General features: G+C 42.1%; 1 protein-coding gene across 10 annotated transcripts in view; it reads left to right on the top strand.

Moving 5' to 3' along the window:
- MYO9B (myosin IXB) overlaps window positions 1-17368 on the top strand; it is a 77787-nt gene extending 60419 nt beyond the window's left edge. For 6 of the 10 annotated variants that reach the window (XM_073324210.1, XM_073324212.2, XM_073324215.2 and 3 more), the window contains 18 exons: window positions 36-102; window positions 528-658; window positions 1274-1431; window positions 2803-2993; window positions 3943-4041; window positions 4515-4691; window positions 5236-5277; window positions 7640-7751; window positions 8329-8402; window positions 8678-8870; window positions 9196-9324; window positions 9923-10028; window positions 10888-11019; window positions 12278-12401; window positions 15098-15145; window positions 15710-15849; window positions 16160-16287; window positions 16439-17368. In XM_073324210.1, the coding sequence (XP_073180311.1) occupies window positions 36-102; window positions 528-658; window positions 1274-1431; window positions 2803-2993; window positions 3943-4041; window positions 4515-4691; window positions 5236-5277; window positions 7640-7751; window positions 8329-8402; window positions 8678-8870; window positions 9196-9324; window positions 9923-10028; window positions 10888-11019; window positions 12278-12401; window positions 15098-15145; window positions 15710-15849; window positions 16160-16287; window positions 16439-16875 (2488 nt within the window). In that variant the 3' untranslated portion in view covers window positions 16876-17368. Of the gene's footprint in view, window positions 1-35; window positions 103-527; window positions 659-1273; window positions 1432-2802; window positions 2994-3942; window positions 4042-4514; window positions 4692-5235; window positions 5278-7639; window positions 7752-8328; window positions 8403-8677; window positions 8871-9195; window positions 9325-9922; window positions 10029-10887; window positions 11020-12277; window positions 12402-15097; window positions 15146-15709; window positions 15850-16159; window positions 16300-16438 lie in introns of all 10 variants that reach the window. The other 4 variants (XM_073324216.1, XM_073324217.2, XM_073324214.1 and 1 more) reach the window with 2 other exon arrangements.
- The last annotated feature ends 1894 nt before the right edge of the window (window positions 17369-19262 follow it).

Genomic DNA, 19262 nt, shown 5'->3' with positions numbered 1-19262 from the left:
TTTCAATGCAGAGTAATACTCTTCTAATCTTATAGAAAGAAGGGGACTATTTCTTCGCTGGATGATATCGCTAACCTTGCTCAGTCTGTCACCAGGATTCAGGTATTCACACTCTTCAGAAGTGTATTTTCTTTTTTCCTTACTTGCCTTATTAGGAGTGTGACGCATAGGACCTTGTGTATATTTGAAATGCAGTGTGTACTGTAAATGCAAGTTCCTGTTAAGTCAACCTTTGGCTTAATTTCCATGTAATATGAAAAGTTTAATGTGCCAGCTATTACACAGCAATTTGTCCATTGAATTTTATATGCTTTCACAAATGGAGTCCCAGATGAGGCATTATATATAATAGGGCATTATCTTGCCACATGAGGGAATCTACAAATTGAGTGAAGTGGATTCTTTCGATTGTTGTACAAAAACAAAACTTGGTAGATTTCTTAAAAGATAAAACTTAAATACGTGAACTAGCACTTCCTTCATGGACTGGATTTTAAAGATCGTTCTATTTCTTTAATATTCTGTAGCCATCTCTGGAAACAATGGCGGAGGAGAAGAGCAACAAGAAACAGACTGTGCAAAGGAAGTCCAGTGAACAGTTATCGCCCTTGGATTCAGCTGTCTCAGTTCAGCCACCTAACCAGCCGATGGATGCCAAGTACGTGTTCTGTGTGTGTCTATGGGATTGACTTCAACCAAGCGAACCAAAGAACATGCCCTTTCTATAGCATGCCCTGTTATGCCCAAGTATTGCACATGTCTCTGTGTATGATTATAGTGCTGTGGGACAAGGTAGGGAAAAACAAGAAATATTTTTCTCAGCCAATCAGCAAAAACGTGTTAGTACCAATGATAGACATGTATTGCATTTTTTGTGCATCCGTTATCCCTGGAGCTTTGGTTCTACCAATAGATTTTTGGGAAAATACTCTATTATATACATCTATAATTAATTTATTGACTGACTGACCATTTCAGATAATGTGTCATGCCCTCTCTCTCTGCATTCTGGAAAGTTGTGAATTAGTATATGTAGTAAATATAATCCAGGTAGACACTCCCTCCTTCCGTTCCCTTCCCTTCCCTTCCCCTTGTCTCAGGCTTTACCTTGCTAGTGCTTGGAACTTATGCTTTGAAGATTTACTTCTCTCTATCATGGCTGTTAATTGTACAGTTAAACACACCCTTTCTCTTAAAGCCTGTCTGTGTCTGTATAAAACAAGCTTCCATTACAAACATATAAAAGAAACATGCAACCTGCTTTTACTTTCAGATCCACATTTAAAAGTCCTCTGCGCAAGCTGCTGGGAAAGAAACCAGACAAGAAATACATTAAGGAGAGTCCTGATGTAATGGAGGAAGGAGAGAATCTCCCTCTTCTATCGTGTATTCTGATGTCAGAAGCAGTGGAGTCACAAAAATTATCAGAAGGTGAGTTTCCTCTGCTCCGTTTCAGCCAAGAATGTGCAAGGAGTAGAAATAAAAAAAATGGGTTGATTGCAGAACCTTCACAGCATTAGAGCCACAGTGAACATCTCAAAAATTGTCCTTTTCAAATTCCCAGTGGTGCCTATGGATGGCAGCTTACCCTCGTGTTCAGTGAAATTAAGTTTCTGCAAGCATTAGAAATGTTCTGTGATCAAAGTTACCTTCATTTTTCAGAATAATCAAATCATATGTGACTAAAGTAAAACTTTAGATTCTGTTCTGCTTCCCATTGAGGCAATGTTTCTCAATAAGCCTTCTAATTTTACTAAATAAGCTGTATGTTCCTATGGAAAAGGGAAGTAATCTACGCAGAGTTTCAGACTTAGTTTGTCCTCGCGGCTTCTTCTCTTGTGTAGTCTTAGGGCTTGTCTACACTTACCGGGGAATTGATGTGCGGCGATCGGTTTAGTGGGTCTAGTGAAGACCCGCTAAATCGACTGCAGATTGCTCTCCTGTTGACTCCTGTACTCCATGGGAACGAGAAGAGTAAGGGGAGTCGATGGGAGAGCATTTCCCACCGACACAGCACAGTGTGGACCCTGCGGTAAGTAGGCCTAAGCTACATCTACTTGAGTTATACTATTCACGTAACTCAAATTGCATAGCTTAGACAGACTTTCCCCTATAGTGTAGACAAGGCCTTAGTCTTAATGCTATATTTGGCCAGACTTTGTCACCAAAATTATAGATATGGAAACAGTAATTCTTAAATGTGGTTGGCATGTCTTAAGTGCAAGAGTTTTTGTTTAGAAAGGTGAACTAAATTTATACATTTTAAAATCTGAAGCTGTATGCATCTCAAACTCACTCTTGGTGGATATTGCATTAATATATTCCATGCAGACATATCCACTCCAGCTAGATGCAATTGGACATGTTCAGAATAGTGTTCTGAATTTCTGGCTTCCTTGTGTTTAACCGTGGTTTCTTTGTAGTTTTAACAGTATGAATGCCCAGACTTGATCGCAAAGGGAAAACTGCAAGGCTGGAGTCTTGTCCAAGTCTTGTCTTGGAATCCAAAAATCTCCAGAAACTGCATTATCCTAAAAGTTTGTGCAGAGAATAAGATAATTGTAGATTTCTTTTGTTTACTTTAAATATTTCTGGTGATATGTATTTGACTTGGCCTTGTGTTAACTGGACATCACTATGAAATGAATTGTTTAAAAGCAGCTGCGATGATTATAAAATACAATCGTGACCCTTCCCATATTGTTGGTGCCATGCTTTCCATTGTGCAGTGCAAGGGAGCTGAGCGAAGTAAAGCTGCAGAATACTATCTTCTCTAGAATATATACTGATTCTTTTCCCCAGCTCCTTCTGGACAGCCACGTCGCCCCCAGGCAGGAGAGCGACCTGTGAAAGAAACTAGCAAAGGGAAAAGGAACCGTAATATTAAAATCAGCAAGGTTTCAGCAGTGTCTGAGAAGTGGCCACCTTCTGTGTTCCGTGAGATCACAAATGCCAATGAGCTGAAATATCTTGATGAGTTCCTTCTAAACAAGGTGAGATGAATGGAATGCAGATCAGTGTTGTAGGACCAGTTATCTGATTATGGTTCTTCTCACTCCATTTTTACTTCTTGTGAACTAATATAAATTGGAGTGGAAGCTTTTCATGATTTATATTTTACGTTGTATATTTTCTCACCTTTTGAGATGTCTTTATGCCCAGACTTCCAAGGAAGGTCTGCTTAGAACTGTTATATGAACGGCCTTGGGACATTTCTTTCAGCCCTGTTCTGTAGCTGCTGTATGTGGGGATGTCCTTTGACCAGGAATTCCATGAGCAGGAGTTCCATGGCCATGGAACTGGGTCTTTAGCTATATCATTCAAAGTACTATTGCTCATCATGAATTGCCACTGAATAAAGTGCTGTGTCTTTCTGGTTTTCTCAAAATGTAAATATGAAATTGCTGCTAGTGTGATTTTTGTGCAAAAGTGCAAGTGCTGAGTAGAAATGTCAGATTGCTTTGAACGAATGTTGTTGCCACTCCTAACAACCTGGAGGTGCCCAGTTCACCAGCGTGGGATTCGAAAGATTATTCTCCCAGGCATCGGCTTCAGTGATGATTTAAGGGGAGGAGGGAAGTGATTTAATAACTTGACACAAACTAGATCCTGCTGGATTTTTTCTCAGTCCAGGTGTTTCTAATGCATATGGTGTTTACCTCCCTTGGCAAGTCGCCTTCATACTTGAATGCAGGCAGCAAGGTGATATTAACAAGAATGTATGGATAAGAAGAGCACAGTCATTGCAGAAGGAGGCATAGACAAGTATTATCTTTCCATGTGTGACAGAACCTCTTAGTATTATCAAGATGCATCAGGAAATCCCATTTTGGGTAATTAGAAGCTTCAGACATGTCTGATCCAAAACGGTTAGCTTAAACATAGTACAGACTGGATGTTCTCTCCTTAAATATGATTGTGACAAATACCCTTGCCTTTCAGATAAATGACTTGAACTCCCAGAAGTCTGCTACTGAATGTTTATTTTTTGAAGCCACAGAAAAGTTTAGAGGAAATATCAAAACAATGTACTCTGTTCCTGTAAGTAATATACCTTGTTAGCCCTAAAAGTGATGTGAATATCACACGGATTTTGCAAAGAGCTGAAGTTAAACATTTAAAATGAATGCTCTAGCTTTACTTGTTCGTATTATCCTGAGTCTTTCAGCATCCAAGTAGGAATTTCGAACACTGATTAAATATTTCAGTACTGTTTTATTTCAGTGATAAAATTAGGGTACAAATGTCAGATCCTGCAAACTTACTCATACAAATAGATGCATTTCTTTCTTTCCCTTTCTCATCACCTCTCTGACCACTTGTTACAGTGCTGCAGCAAAGATGGCAGGACGTTATTGTCATCAGCTCGTCCATGTTGCTGCATTAGTTACCCAGTGGGTGACCATTAAAAATTATCCATCAGTGTTTCAACATTAAATTAATGGCTAAAAAAAAGAATGATGCACTTTATTGCACTGATTGTTCAATTTGAATCATGCCTTTACTTCCACTAGAACGGGCAAATCCATGTCGGCTATAAAGATCTGATAGAAAACTATCAGCTTCTAGTTATAAATCTTGCAAAAGAGAGGGAACAGAAAGACGTCAATCTGGTTTTAAATCTCTTCCAATCCCTTCTCGATGAGTTTTCCCGAGGATACGCAAAAAAAGAAGTGTCAGAGCAGCACAAGGTATAGTACTTCCTTTCCACTAGTCGTGGTGGTTGAAAAAGTTGCTTTAAAAGTGTTTAAAGAATTAGAACCACATTTTTCCCAATGTCATTGACGTAGTCCATGTTACTTCAGAACATTTTCCCACCTTGGTGTTCTTTTCGGAAACTTTTTTTCTATTTATTAATCCTGAATCCAGCACCTGGTACTAGATTTTCACAGACTTTGGCCAATTTATTTGAAGGTATTTCTCATTATTATGCATTTTTCAAGATACTGAAAATACTAAGATCAAGTTGGGAAAAATATTTTAAAACCTCCAAAATTCTTGGTAGGGTTCATCAATTCCAACGCTTTATCCCCAGACAGCAACCCCCCTCCAGCAGATTCAGGAGATGGTTTGAACTCTGAGAGGAACCTTATCCAGCTATGTTATGCTAGCAGGTAGAGGCTGCAATGTAGAGCCTCAGATGAAGCTGGAGGTGGAATGGGGGCTGTAAAGTTGTGAGGGAGAGGAAATCTTTGGATTTCACAGATTAATATACCTTTGTGTATCTCACTGCAGCAAAGCAAAACCCAGAAGAAGAAACGAAAACAAGAGCGTGCAGTGAGTATTATTTTTTTTTAATTGTGGTCACGCACGAAGTCCCCCGCCATGGTTGAGGTCACACAGTACTAGGTGCCACAGGATCCTCCTCCTGCAAAAAACTGCTTATACCTATGTGGCTTCTTGGTTTTCAGACCAAACTAACATAATCTCTTCATCACAAAGCTTTATAGCTGTCATTTTCCACAATGCAGCAAAGTGTGCAGAACCATTCCCAGATATGTGCTGGGTACTTCCAGAGTCACTTAAAATGTTAGATAATCACCAGCCCTAGCACACTATCTAACAGATGTAATTCACCATAGACAAGTGCAGTAATGCATGCTGAAAGGAACCATTGAAACTCCAATAATTGCTGTTGGGGTCTGAATGTCAAGTAATCTCTCAGGGAAAAGATCAAGGCATTGTTGTGGATGGCTCCATGAAAATATTTGTAGTGTGCACATGAGCCACCAGAAAAGGGAATAAGATAGCAGCTGCATTAAAGGGTAGAGAAAAATATCACACCAAAAATAATGGCGATTCCTTGCCTCATAGATTTGGTCCCCTCCTCTCAGAAATTATGTAGAAGAAATATGAAAGGTCCAAGGAAGAGCATCAAGAATGATTAAGCATTTGGGAGTATTCTTGAAAGAGCAGGGCTATTTCTTCTGGAAAGTAAAGGTGTCCTAGGAGATAGCTCTCCCAGCATCACCAGTTGTTTTATATCCCTCTAGCCTATCAGGGTTCTGTTTGTTCCTGTCCCATTAAGCAAGCAGGGAGCACTTAATGAAACTGAAAGGCCACAATTTTAAAACCGCATGTAATTGCACTGTGGAACTTGCAGTGGTGGGGTGTTGCTGAGCCAAATCTCATTGTGCAATTCATAAAGGATTAAACACTTCATATAACTACCGTAATGAAGATATAAATTAAGGGCTGTAGATGCCTGTTTGTAAAACATAAGCTGATTGCTATCTGGGTTCAAGCAGAACCAGAAAAGTAGGCGTCAGTGTGGGTTTTCACCACTTGCATCAAAGTTCTAGCATTGGCTTCTGGATTAGAAGAATCACTGGTCTGTCGTCGTGTGCAGCCTGGTGTGTTCCTAAATGCATACATCTCACCTCACCTGGGGTGCTTTTTAGGACAGACTGTTTTTTTTTTTAAATGAGGAAATTGTTTAAAGGGGAGGAGTGACTGCTCAATGTTAGTAGCAGACTGCATCTAATGGGTGACTGGGTTAAAGTAACTCTGTCTAATAAATGCCTTAATTCTGAAATGGACCAACACCAATTATCTTGGGTTGAGAGCAGTGGTTCTCAACCAGGGGTACGCAGGGGTCTTTTAGGGGGTACATCAACTCATCTAGATAGTTGTCTAGTTTTACAACAGGCTACATAAAAAGCACTAGCATAGTCAGTACAAACTAAAATTTCATACAGACAATGAGTTGTTTATACTGCTCTATATATGATACACTGAAATGTATGTACAATATTTGCAAAAAGAAAAGGAGTACTTGTGGCACCTTAGAGACTAACCAATTTATTTGAGCATGAGCTTTCGTGAGCTACAGCTCACTTCATCAGATGTTTACCGTGGAAACTGCAGCAGACTTTATATACACACAGAAATCATGAAACAATACCTCCTCCCACCCCACTGTCCTGCTGGTAATAGCTTATCTAAAGTGATCAACAGGTGGGCCATTTCCAGCACAAATCCAGGTTTTCTCACCCTCCACCTGGATGAAACCTGGAAAACCTGGATTTGTGCTGGAAATGGCCCACCTGTTGATCACTTTAGATAAGCTATTACCAGCAGGACAGTGGGGTGGGAGGAGGTATTGTTTCATGATTTCTGTGTGTATATAAAGTCTGCTGCAGTTTCCACGGTAAACATCTGATGAAGTGAGCTGTAGCTCACGAAAGCTCATGCTCAAATAAATTGGTTAGTCTCTAAGGTGCCACAAGTACTCCTTTTCTTTTTGCGAATACAGACTAACACGGCTGTTCCTCTGAAACCTGTACAATATTTATATTCCAACTGATTTATTTTAATAATATATGGTAAAAATGAGAAAGTGAGCCATTTTTCAGTAATAGTGCACTGTGACACTTTTGTACTTTTATGTCTGATTTTGTAAGCAAGTTGTTAAGTGAGGTGAAACTTGGGGTACACATGACAAATCGGAATCCTGCAAGGGGTACAGTAGTCTGGAAAGATTGAGAGCCACTGGTTTAGCCTTACACCAGAAGCCAGATTTCCCTCTATCAGTTTTAATTGTGGAAGAGAGGAGAAAAAGTAAGGTGAAGATAGCTCAGATTGTTTCTAAAGAAAATAAGCAAAGGGAGCCATTAACTTCTCCCCTTCCCCCACCCAGATTGAGGAGCACAATGGCCATGTGTTCACGAGCTACCAAGTGAGCATTCGGCAGTCATGTGAGCAGTGCTCGTCCTACATCTGGCCAATGGAGAAGGCCTGTCTTTGCAGTAGTAAGTGGAAATGGCTCATTCTTGCCACTTAGTTTTTAAAAATTGCAGATCCTTACAAGTTTGGAGGGCACAGGCATAGCCTTGTTGGTGGGGGTCTGAGCTGGGAGCGCTTTGCAAGTGGTGGAGCCAGGGCAGGTAATACCTTGCATGTAGGGTGGCACCTGAACAAGTTGCCATGGGGGTGCATGTGCAAGTTGGCTGGCACAGGTGGCAGGTAGGATTCTGGCAATTCTTGCCAGGCACTTCATGAAGCAGCAGCAACACCACCACTCAAAGAAACTACATGTCCCTCTTCTGTGGCTGAAGAGTTCGGGATGAGGTGAAATGAGGGAGGAAAACCTCATGACCAGCTGGCTTTCCTAATGACTTGAAGTGATATTGTCATATCCCAACTGGAGCAGCCCTACAGCTAAGAATATTTTTCCATCTCCCATGCAGAGGGTAATTTGTGTTTTGGGGAAAACTCCAGTATGCAGCATATTCGGACTATATAGAGACTAATAGCAAATGGGAAACTGAGGAAACTTTGCATTTGAATCTGCTTTGATCTGTTAGTAACAGTCCCTCTCCTCTGTAGTCTGCAAGTTGATTTGCCACAAGAAATGCATGTCCAAAACTCAGAGCTGCTGCACATCGCCCTGTGGAAAAAAGGTAAGAGAAGTCCTGCCCTCAGAGTACACATGTGTAATGTGTTAAACCAGCTGTTAGGCAGTGATGGCCTGATTGTATCAACAACTGAAAATCTTGCCCAGTGCCACAGCCCAGACGCCATTCTCGCCAGTGGGCATCTTGTGACCAAAAGTTAGTAACAAGCATGGCATAAAACATTCAGCTTTCATTTAGGTGTAACAGGAGGTCCTAACTTAAATGAGTTTGGTAGCCTGGAAACAGGAATCCACATGACACTTGACCTGTATCAATTCCAGAACGACCAAGGTGTAGACTCCCGTCACTTCGGAGTGTGTGTGAGTTCCTTAATTAGCGATAAGAATTCAGTCCCAGTTGTTATGGAGAAACTACTAGAGTATGTGGAGATGCATGGCCTCTACACAGAAGGAATCTACAGGAAATCAGGGTCAGCAAATCGCATGAGGGAGCTGAAACAGTTGCTGCAGACAGGTATGTCTGAATAATGCTGTCAGCCTTTCCTGCTTCCCAGCACACAGTTCAGCTGCCCTGCTATTCTGAGAGCATCTGTAAGACTATTTCTTATCAGAAATACTGCTCTGCACTAACTTGTGTAGTATGGAGCCTGTATTACTGATTAGCTTGCTAATCTGTTCATGCTCATAAATACATATCTCGCAGGCACATTTTGAGTAGTCACGTGGGCTCCAGGGGAGTAGATACGCTAGTGCTTGAATTGTTTGTAGGCTCCCTTCTTTGGGAGCTGATTGTGTGTATCAAAGGAATCAGATGGGCTAAATCTAGTAACTCTTTTCAGATCCAAATTCAGTGAAACTAGAGAATTATCCCATTCACACCATCACTGGCATCCTGAAGCAATGGCTGCGAGAGTTACCTGACCCACTCATGACTTTTGCACAGTACAGTGACTTTCTCCGAGCAGTAGGTGGGTTTTGTCAACAATTTGTAGAGCAATAGGAATGTTTTCACTTGTTCTCTGTCTTAGAGAAGGATTTAGTGCCCCGGCACTAACTCTGTTATATGGCCTCTTCCTAGTAATCTTTACAGCAGTCACTCTAAAATTTGCCCTAGGAAACAGAAATTCCTGGGGTAAAATCCATTTTTGGGCTTTCTGATGTCAAGATTCCAGAATAGCAGCATCTATAATGACACTGCTCTTTCTCGTGGGGGGAAAAATGTTAGTATATTGAGTGCAAAAAATGTGAACAGACCTGGAGTCTGACATTCCTTGCATTTGTCACTCTGTCCTTACCATGCTGTTACAAGCATGTGAAAAGATGGGGAACTAATACCATCTGGTGTGTGCTGTTGTCTCTCACTATAGTAGGATGAGTAAATGAAGTGACAACCAAGGCTTCTAAAGTACTAAGCAACAGGAGAGGTTCAGAAATGGTTTTAGCTTAAGATCCCTAAACCCCTCCAAGAGCATTCAAATGTTCTGGCGTTAATTGACTGGTGCTTTAGAACTGCTGTGAGCTCCTGAGTGTCTTGAGATCTTGCTGTGCTCATCTCTTCTTATGCAGAGCTACCAGAAAAGCAGGAGCAACTCGTTGCCATTTACAGTGTCCTTGAACAGCTTCCACAATCCAATCACAACACCCTGGAGCGACTCATCTTTCACCTTGTCAAGTAATGATCTTTCCTTTCCTTTGGGTTTTATCTGCACTGAGTCCATTCTCCCTCTGGTGTCACTTTCCAATTACTGTTAAAAAAGCCATGTAAACCAGAGATCAGTATATTCATCTTGTGATTGAATTTTGAATTCAAATTTTGAATTCAAATTTTGAATTTGTCTTGGAAGCTTTCTGATGGCCTGACCCATTTTGGGATCTGAGTGGGGATTTTACTGCTTTGTGTGAAAGACTGATATGACAAGGGTGAGAATTTAGGGTTGGCAGTTTGTGTGCATGTGTGGCTCTCTCTTTCCTGCAAGCCAGTCTAATTGTGTCAGGTGAGCCAAGCAGCATTAGCTCTGAGAGCATTGTAAGTTCTGGTTGAGTGGTGGTGGGTTTGAACAGCCTAGAATGCAGGGATTAGTGTGGTTGGATGGCAGATACTATGAGGATGTTAGCACAGCTGAGTGGCAGAGGCAACATGAGCACTGTAAATGCTTGTAAGTGTTCTAGTGATAAGCTGGGTACTGCTGGCAAGGGGGCATGAAGTGGAAGGATCTGCTTTCAGCTGAGAGGACCTAAGTAGGAACCTGAAAACAGAGTGATAACTGACTCACGAGAGGGGACACAGAGTGGCTGGCCAAGGTTCATCTGGGCTACCTCAGTCTGTGTAGATTCATATTCTCTTTCGTGCAACAAGATGTAAAATTCACTTATTTAAAAACAAGTTTCCATAACGTCTTGCATATATTGAACCCTCTGGAGCTTCCTCCATAGCTGCCATGCCGAGACACTAGCAAAGTTTGATCAGATCATTTGTTTTCTAGCAAGATTTACTAAGAAACTTTCATTTTGTTCCAAACATTGAATTTCAGAGTGGCTCTAATAGAAGATGTCAACCGTATGTCACCCAATGCTCTGGCCATTGTCTTTGCTCCATGTCTCCTGCGCTGCCCTGATAATTCAGACCCACTAACCAGTATGAAGGACGTCTCAAAGACAACCATGTAAGTCTCGGTGCTTGGTTTGCTGCAGAAGTCTGTATGGGGTGAAACTGCCCTTTCAGTTGGTGCGTGTCTCTGGTGCTGTCATGTGCACCTCATCCACCTCTTGCAGTTTGATCCATGTTAGAACTATCCAATGTAAACTTTGTTCGAGCCCTGTTGGCAGGACAGGCTGGAGGACTGAGTGCAGAATTAGGAGCCAGTAAATTCTAAGTTCTGATCCTGGCTCTGGCACTGATTTCTGTGGCTTTGGCACAACAGGCCCCAATCTTGATGAGGACATCAGGGTAGTACTGTAACTATTAATAATTAAGGGTCCTTTATTTGTTTTGCAAGCAGCGCTTGGATGGATGGAGGGGGATATGTACAGCGTGGTGGTATTAATCTGTATGTGTAAAATAAAAATAATGGGCCAAAATGTAGCACCATTCCTGTATAAACAGCTGTCCTATAGCTGTATTGAGATAGGAGCCATTACTTACATGGTATGGCATAGAAATTAAACACTGTCACTTGCCTACTTGGGAGCCCTTCAGCCTTTACCTCTGAGCCTCTCTCAAGTTGACAGTTGTGCCCGTATCCTCTTTGTGCTAATCACTAGCATCGCTTGCTTTACTGCAGCCTCTCTAGCTCTCTGTGCTTATCCCCACCCTTCCTATGTTGCTGGCCTTGGACCTGCCTCAGTTATCTTAAATAAAGAGCCAGAGCAGAAATGAAAGAAGTGTTTGAAAAATAATAAAGCAGTGGCTTTTTCCAACTTCTGATTCAGTTTGCTCTTCCTGTGGGGCTGAAAAGGTGGAGAAGGGCAGAACCCTCTATACCCTCCAGTGTCTGTGCCGGAGCAGGCAGAGGACAGCAGGTAGAAGAAATAGAAATAGCTAGCAGCGTGGGTGATGCTTGTTCACTTACCATTGTTGCATGGAGACACAGTGTGCAAAGGTTCTGGTTATCCAAGCAAGAACATGTATCATCTGTAGCACTGCTTTTGGTTGCGCCCAGTCTTGCTTGTTTGTGTAGACTCTTCACCCTGCACTCGTACAGCACCACCCTCTAAAGAAAGTGCCTCTGGAGACTTTGGTTTGAGAGGGGGCCATCCACATGTGTGTCTAACATCCCTAAGCTGGGTGTATTCATGAGCAGTGTGTTGAATATCTGTCCATATGTTGGTGACTCATCCCATCCCCCATGGCTGTCCCCAAACCATGTGTAGGTATCCAGGGAGCAGGCTGCTGAATTAACTCTTGTACTTTCACTCACACAGGTGTGTGGAAATGCTAATAAAGGAGCAGATGAGAAAATACAAGATTAAAATGGGTGAAATTAACCAGCTGGAAGCAGCTGAGAGCATTGCTTTCCGCCGACTCTCATTGCTCCGGCAGAACACGGTAAGTGCTACAATGAGTAACAGGCCCCACATCCCAACAGGGGCTGTATCACAGTCTCCTTGGGGTGGGGGAAATGCACAATAGCCTTACCGTTCTCAGCCTGTCAAAGGCCAAATGCTGGTTACTGACCTTGGATTATAATGAAAAGGGAGTTGGCCCAGCCCTGTGTTGCACTGGGAACTAGGCCTCTGCCACGTGGAAGTCTGAGTTTGAATGAGCTCAGTGTGCTGGGGAGGGAGAACCTCTTGATGATGTAAGTACAGAGGGCATCTGGGCAGCAGCCCAGCAACTCCGTAAGTAGGATTGTGAGGTGGTTGTGTCTGTTCGGTGCCAGGCAACCTAAAGGGGTTCCTTCATTTCAGAGGCTATGGTGATTCACTTGTTCAAAGTGTGCTTTCACTTCAGTCTCTGGTACTTCCATGAAAAGCTCAGCTACGCTGACTGTGCCAAAGTCACACCTCTGGGCTGGCTCTGCAATGGCACGGACTGTGATCAAAAGCATAATGTTTGGGGTGGGAGCAATCATAAATTATGTATATATTTGTGCATAGTACAAAGAACTGGTATCTTTTCTCTAGGGCACGGTGGTTTAGTATAAAACATGAGACACCCACTCAGAGATCTAGATTCTGTGTCTAGTTCTGCAACAAACTCCGTGTGTGTCTTTAAGCATGTCATGTCACCTCTCTGGGACTCAGTTAACTCTTCTTTCAAGCAGGGGCAATTGTATTTGCCTCCCAAAAGGCATAGGTGCTGGAACTAAGGGTGCTGGGGGTGCTGTGGCTTCAAATGGTTTCCGTGATATACAGGGTTTACAATTTTGTTCAATGGCTCTCAGGACCCCCACTATACAAATTGTTCCAGCACCCCTGCCAAAAGGAGTGGTGTGAGGCTTTCCTAGGAAGTTGTGGAATGCAGAGAATTAAGGTCTGGGATGGAAGAAGTGGGCCTACAACTTCTGGCTCCTAGCCCCAGTGTTCAGTCTTCTCAGCTGAGGAGGCAGTTCAGAGAGATCAGAGGGACGAGCATCCCTTTATCAGATCCTGGTTGACTGGGACCAGGGGACTCGAGAGATGAGTGTATAGCTTCAAGTGTGCATACAGTACAGGCTGCCACACTGGGATTATTGTCAGAGTAGTAACTCCTACCCATGCTACTGCCCATGTAAGAAGAGCAATTTCCAAATGTGGCACAATCAAAACAGAGTGTCGCCAGGACACTTTCCTTTGTGAGGGCTATTTCCCTCCTTTTTTGGCACTAGAGTGGCTTTAAACAAAGAAATTTTTTTGTATAATTACATAAGAACATAACAGCCAGATTGGGTCAGACCAAAGGTCCATCTATCCCAGTATCCTGTCTTCCAACAGTGGCCAATGCCAGGTGCCCCAGAGGGAATGAACAGAACAGGGAATCATCAAGTGATCCATCCGCTGTCACCCATTCCCAGCTTCTGGCAAACAGAGGCTAGGGACACCATCCCTGTCCATCCAGGCTAATAGCCATTGATGGACCTATCCTCCATGAATTTATCTAGTTCTTTTTTGAACCCTGTTATAGTCTTGGCCTTCACAACAATTAGTAAAAGTGAATTAATTTCCAGCTGTCTGTCTTAAATGGCTGAATAATTTGGGGGCAGGGGAGAGGGAGTCAAAAACACAAAATCCGCTTTAAACAGGAACCAGGCCTGGAAAAATTTCAGCCCAGAAGGGGGGAGAGTTTTATAAAGCTGAGTGACTGAAAATGGTGGTTATCATGGAAATGCTGAAGTAACCCTAACTATAGTCGCTCTCATGCAAGTGGTACCATAAAACTTCCTAATTTAAAATGCAAAAAAAAAAGCTCTTTGGGAATGTATCTGCAGGCCAGAGGTAGAAGTGTAGAGAGTGAACAGGAGTTGTCCATGTGGAGCTAGGATTTGAGTCAGCCCAAGTGAGAAGCTGACACACACCACTGTGTGCAGTTCCAGTGCTTTACAAGAGATTCCATCAGTGTCAGACATGTGACCACCCCTACCCCAAAGGACTTGCACTCTAACTGCACAATCAAAGGCTCTCTGTATCAAACAGGACTTGCACTGAGTGAGATTTCTTCACAATTCTTTGGCCTCATCATGCCATTGATTAAAAAAAAAAAAAAAATTAAAGCAGAACTTCCCTGCAGACTTCATTGTGGAGTTTGGCTTTAAAATCAATGGGATGAAGAGAGCCTTTTGTTTGGCAGTTAAACAGTGTTAGACCCCTATGTGTTAAGCTTGCATGTCTGTTTTTAATCCTGGATGTAAGAATTGTGACAGCCAAGCAATGAGGTTCCACATATGGACCTCAGGATAGTGGCCTTGTGCTTGCTGATTCAAAACCTGATACAGCTGGTCTGTGTGCCCTAGAAATCTGACATAAGTGAAAAATCAGAGTTTTTAAAAAAAAAAAAAAAAAAAAAATGTACAATGGAGCAAGAAGGTCTTTGATAAAGAAAGATCCAATATCTTTGTGCTTGGGTAGATCAAAATGTTTTTAAAACCTTAAATATTGCTTTTATGGAACCTCCAAACACATACATTGCAAAATATCACAGTGATAGAACTATCGAGATTACCATTAAGTCTGACACATGAAGTTTTAATGTAACTGTTCTGATCAGAAAAAACTACTTTCTGAAGTTATCATGATGTAGTGAATTTGGTCTTCATCTTTCTCTAGCTCTGGCCTGTAAAACTTGGGTTTTCTTCTCCTTATGAGGGGGTGCTGGTATGTACAAGATCTGATGTGTTTATAGTGCATGGTTAATTCTCCTATGGCACCACAGCATGATGGGACATTTGCTGCTTATTATAACTTACGTGGTATGAAATAGATTTCAAAACATTCCAGACTGCATGCATCACTGCAGCCCTTTCCCCAAAATGCATGCACTGCTACTGTCCAATTCCTTCCTCACTTCACCATATCTTATTAATGAAGTTCTAACCTGTGCTCATACTGAATGGAACAAGAATTTGTAGTTAACTCTCACAGCTAAACAAGTGTTGGCAAACTTACTCTCTTCATTGAAAAATGTGAAAAAAGAAAAATGTTAAAACAAATTAGGTGAATTTAAACTTTCAAGGCAAATTAAAGCTACTGTGTGGCCTATTCAAAGATACCTGTATATATGGAATGGATATCTAACACCCCCCTTCACTACTTCTGTGGGAGCCCTTCACTTGCCCTACCTTCACCTGCCCACCTTTTATAACTAACTTTCTGTCCAGACGGTAGTGTGAGATATCCTACTCCTGATCATGAAGCATAACACATCCAACTTTCTTACAGAGTAAAAGCCCCCAAGACAGGGGAAATGACAACAGCTTCCCTGAGCTGGGATCACTGCAGGAGGAAGACGAGGTGTCTGATGTTGATAATCGGGAAAAGGAGATTCTGATAGAACGCATACAGTCAATAAAAGAGGAAAAGTGAGTCCCAGCTTCATATTTCTAATTAAATCCATTGAGCTTATGCCTCGTGTCCTGGGAGGCAACACAGCATGCTGCTTTACTTCTGTGTTGCATTTCAAACATAATTTGCAAAGTCAGAATGGAGAAGAGGCAGTAAAAGGTAACAGGCAAAGGAAATATTTTCAGGTGAAATTTGGTGACGTATAGGTGCAGGACTGCTTTGCTTCTAACGTCTGCTCTACTTAGAATAGTTCATGTCAGCAACATTGGTAAATATTGTAAGTCAATGACTTTCTGGAGTGCTATGATCTATATGTGTTTGATGCAGGGAAGACATAACTTACCGATTACCTGAGCTTGACCAGCAGGGCTCTGATGAGGAAAATCTAGACTCTGAGACCTCAGCGAGCACGGAGAGTCTGCCAGAGGACCGAACAGGGCGGCTGGATACTGAAGGTCAGTATTAAGGTAGTATGTGCTCTTTTTTTTACCCTCTACATTATTTCATATTTTACATATTTTGTGACATCTGGTCAGAACCAGTCATGTCAATTTACATTTTTTAAAATGCACTTTAACTTCCAAGTTGCTTTTACTTTCTTTAAAGGAACCATGCTGTCTGAAATCCACTGTCATGGTCGGAGCCGCAGTGTGCCTGCCAAAGACTCTTGCGGAGGGTCCAACGTTTCTCTTCCACTGGCCTCCACAGTCTCCTCAGTTACAAGGCGCAGACCATCATCAATGCTGGTCAAGATGAAAGTCCCCTGCCGAAATCCAGTGATGCCGACAGCAAATATAAAACTTCCGTATGGGATTACCAAAATGACAGAATCCCAGGGCAGAACACTGGCTGAAGAGTCTCAGCCAGTGGTGAGACGGAGGGACCGGCTAGCGAGGCGAACTGATAAAATTCACTCCATATACATTGCACAAGGGTCTGTGGTGGCCCAAACTCAGGAACCTTTGGACGAATATGAACCAACAGCAAAAGTGAAGCGGAGGTTTTCAGACCCTTACTCACACATTTCATGCATAGATGAATAAAATATTTAAAATGTTGGAATTTTTTAAAAATTGGGACCACAACTTTTAGCTCTGACCCTCCGTTAAGGACTGTAAACTTGTGCACTTGCGCTAAGCAGTCACTGGAGTCGCAGTCTGGAACTCTCAGCACTCTAAGGGTTAAGCATGGTTGCGTAAAACAAACAATATCCTGCTATTTGTAAACAAATTAAAAGAAACTGGTGGGGGAGGGGGAAAGTAGAATCTAAATCTGCTTGGGTCAGAGTAAAATACAGAGACTTGAGTCTGCAGGAAGTGACCTTAGTTTCTCCTGCTGTGCCTTTTTGTATTTGCTTACGATGGGCTCTAATAGGTCCGAAGGTGAGTTAGAGTCCCTAGGTTTTGCCTTACTCCATTTTTTTGTATGTTTTATGACAAGTTCCTTTGTCGTTTACAGAACTGTTAATGTAATAGCCTTAACTCAGACCAAAAATATATCAAAATGTTTATTAATACATTGCACTTTTTAAAAATACATGTGTTAGGTTATCAGTGTCCTATTGCTTAAGTGTCTGCCCTTTCCAGAGAGCCCTTTAAGTAGGAGAGAAGACACTTGATTCTGACCAAAAGTGGATCTGCTTCCCTGAGATTTGGATGCCATTTCCCACCACTTCCATAAAAGGATTTGGAGATGGTTCCGCAGGGTAAATACTGATCATCAAAGGCCATGTAACCATGGAATGTTTCTGAGAGTTCAGTGTTTTGTGTACAAGTACAACCGCATTGCTAAGCAAATGCAGATGTCGCAGTGGGCAACTCTGTGCAAGGCTTTGTTCAGCATATGTTGTGTATCACAATGCTGCAATAGTCACTGAGGGTCAGGCATGAGAACATGCAAGCACAAACAGTTTCTAAAACTTGGGCCACGTGAGTTGGGCTTAGTTTACCATTCAGTCTCTCCTCTACCAATGTGAACTGGGAGTGTAGATTGGGCAGCAGATTTTCTGGCTGATATATGAGGAAGTCTGCTTACTGGCTCTAGTCAGGAATCCCCTCCAGTCTCCTCATTGAAAATTTTGAAATTTTAGCCCCCCCATCCCCCAAAAAAACAACCACCTCACAACATTTTGATTTGGAAATGCTGTTATGGTGGTTCACGGGAATTATAGTTTGGGTGCCTCAGTGCCCTGCTCCTTAAAGACTGATGTGACTATATCTCCTATGATATACCAGGATGTCTTGGTGGGAAAGGTCATGCATTACAGCAGTCACATAGCTGTAGGGCATCACAGGAGAAGTAGTCTAACTGGAGAGCCTGCCCCAGATTGAAGAATGGAAGCACAGGGGACCTAGGGTGACCAGACAGCAAGTGTGAAAAATCGGGATGGGTGGGGGGTAAATAGGAGCCTATACATGAAAAAGACGCAAAAATCAGGACTATTCTTATAAAATCGGAACATCTGGTCACACTAAGGGGACCTAAACTACAACTCTCATGTACTTCTGAATAGAAATTCTTCAGTTTTCAGACTTGCACTAAAAAAAATCAAAATTTTCCACAGAATGCAGATACTTTTTACAAAAGAAATTAACTGAAAACCCAATTTTCCATGCAAAGAAGTCTTGATGGAGAACATTCAGCCAGTCCAGCTGCTTTATTGTAATTTAAACGTGCTGCTGTAACAATTAGTGATGAAGAAACATATGTTCCACCCTGTATTTAGAGCTGCTGTTGGGTCAGGGGGGAGTGCACACTGACATAAAAAGGCTCTCTGGTAGACCCTGGCATGAGGAGTTTGCGGCTCTAAAGTTTAGAGGTGAGCCGGAAAACTCAAATACCATATTTCACTAACTTTACAACAAGGTGCTGAATGCCCCCGTCAGCCAGGTAGGGAGGGTATCATGAACAAAAACTGGGCTGCTTTTTCTTGGCATATGACATGAAACTAGTGGGCCTAATTTAAAAAACAAAAACTCTATCTCCCATCTGAGATCAGAACAAAATTAGCCCCCATGGTGTTGAGTAACCATTTTCTTCTGCTGTGCACTATCAGGCAGCCCTAAGCACAAATTGAGGCAGGCTAGTAAGACTCTTTAAAGTATCTTCCATATGCCTTGAAAGGTTTGTTTTAATATATGGAAATGACCATGCCTTTTATAAACTGGACTAACCTCATCCTGTTCTTGCTTGCCATGTGTGGATTCTGTGTGGAGGAGCAGTGTCACATCACCATGCATATGATGGAGCAGAACCTAGATGGCCACAATGAAAGTGAATATCACAGGAATAGAACAAATCCAAAAAGAAAAGGAGTACTTGTGGCATCTTTGAGACTAACCAATTTATTTGAGCATGAGCTTTTGGGAGCTACAGCTCACTTCAGCGGATGCATACTGTGGAAACTGCAGAAGACATTATATACACAAAG

Source organism: Lepidochelys kempii, chromosome 25 (assembly GCF_965140285.1).
Source record: "Lepidochelys kempii isolate rLepKem1 chromosome 25, rLepKem1.hap1, whole genome shotgun sequence".
NCBI classification, from domain to species: Eukaryota; Metazoa; Chordata; order Testudines; family Cheloniidae; genus Lepidochelys; species Lepidochelys kempii.
The sequence above is the reverse complement of the archived record's forward strand: the minus strand, read 5'-3'. Positions and strand labels throughout refer to the sequence as shown.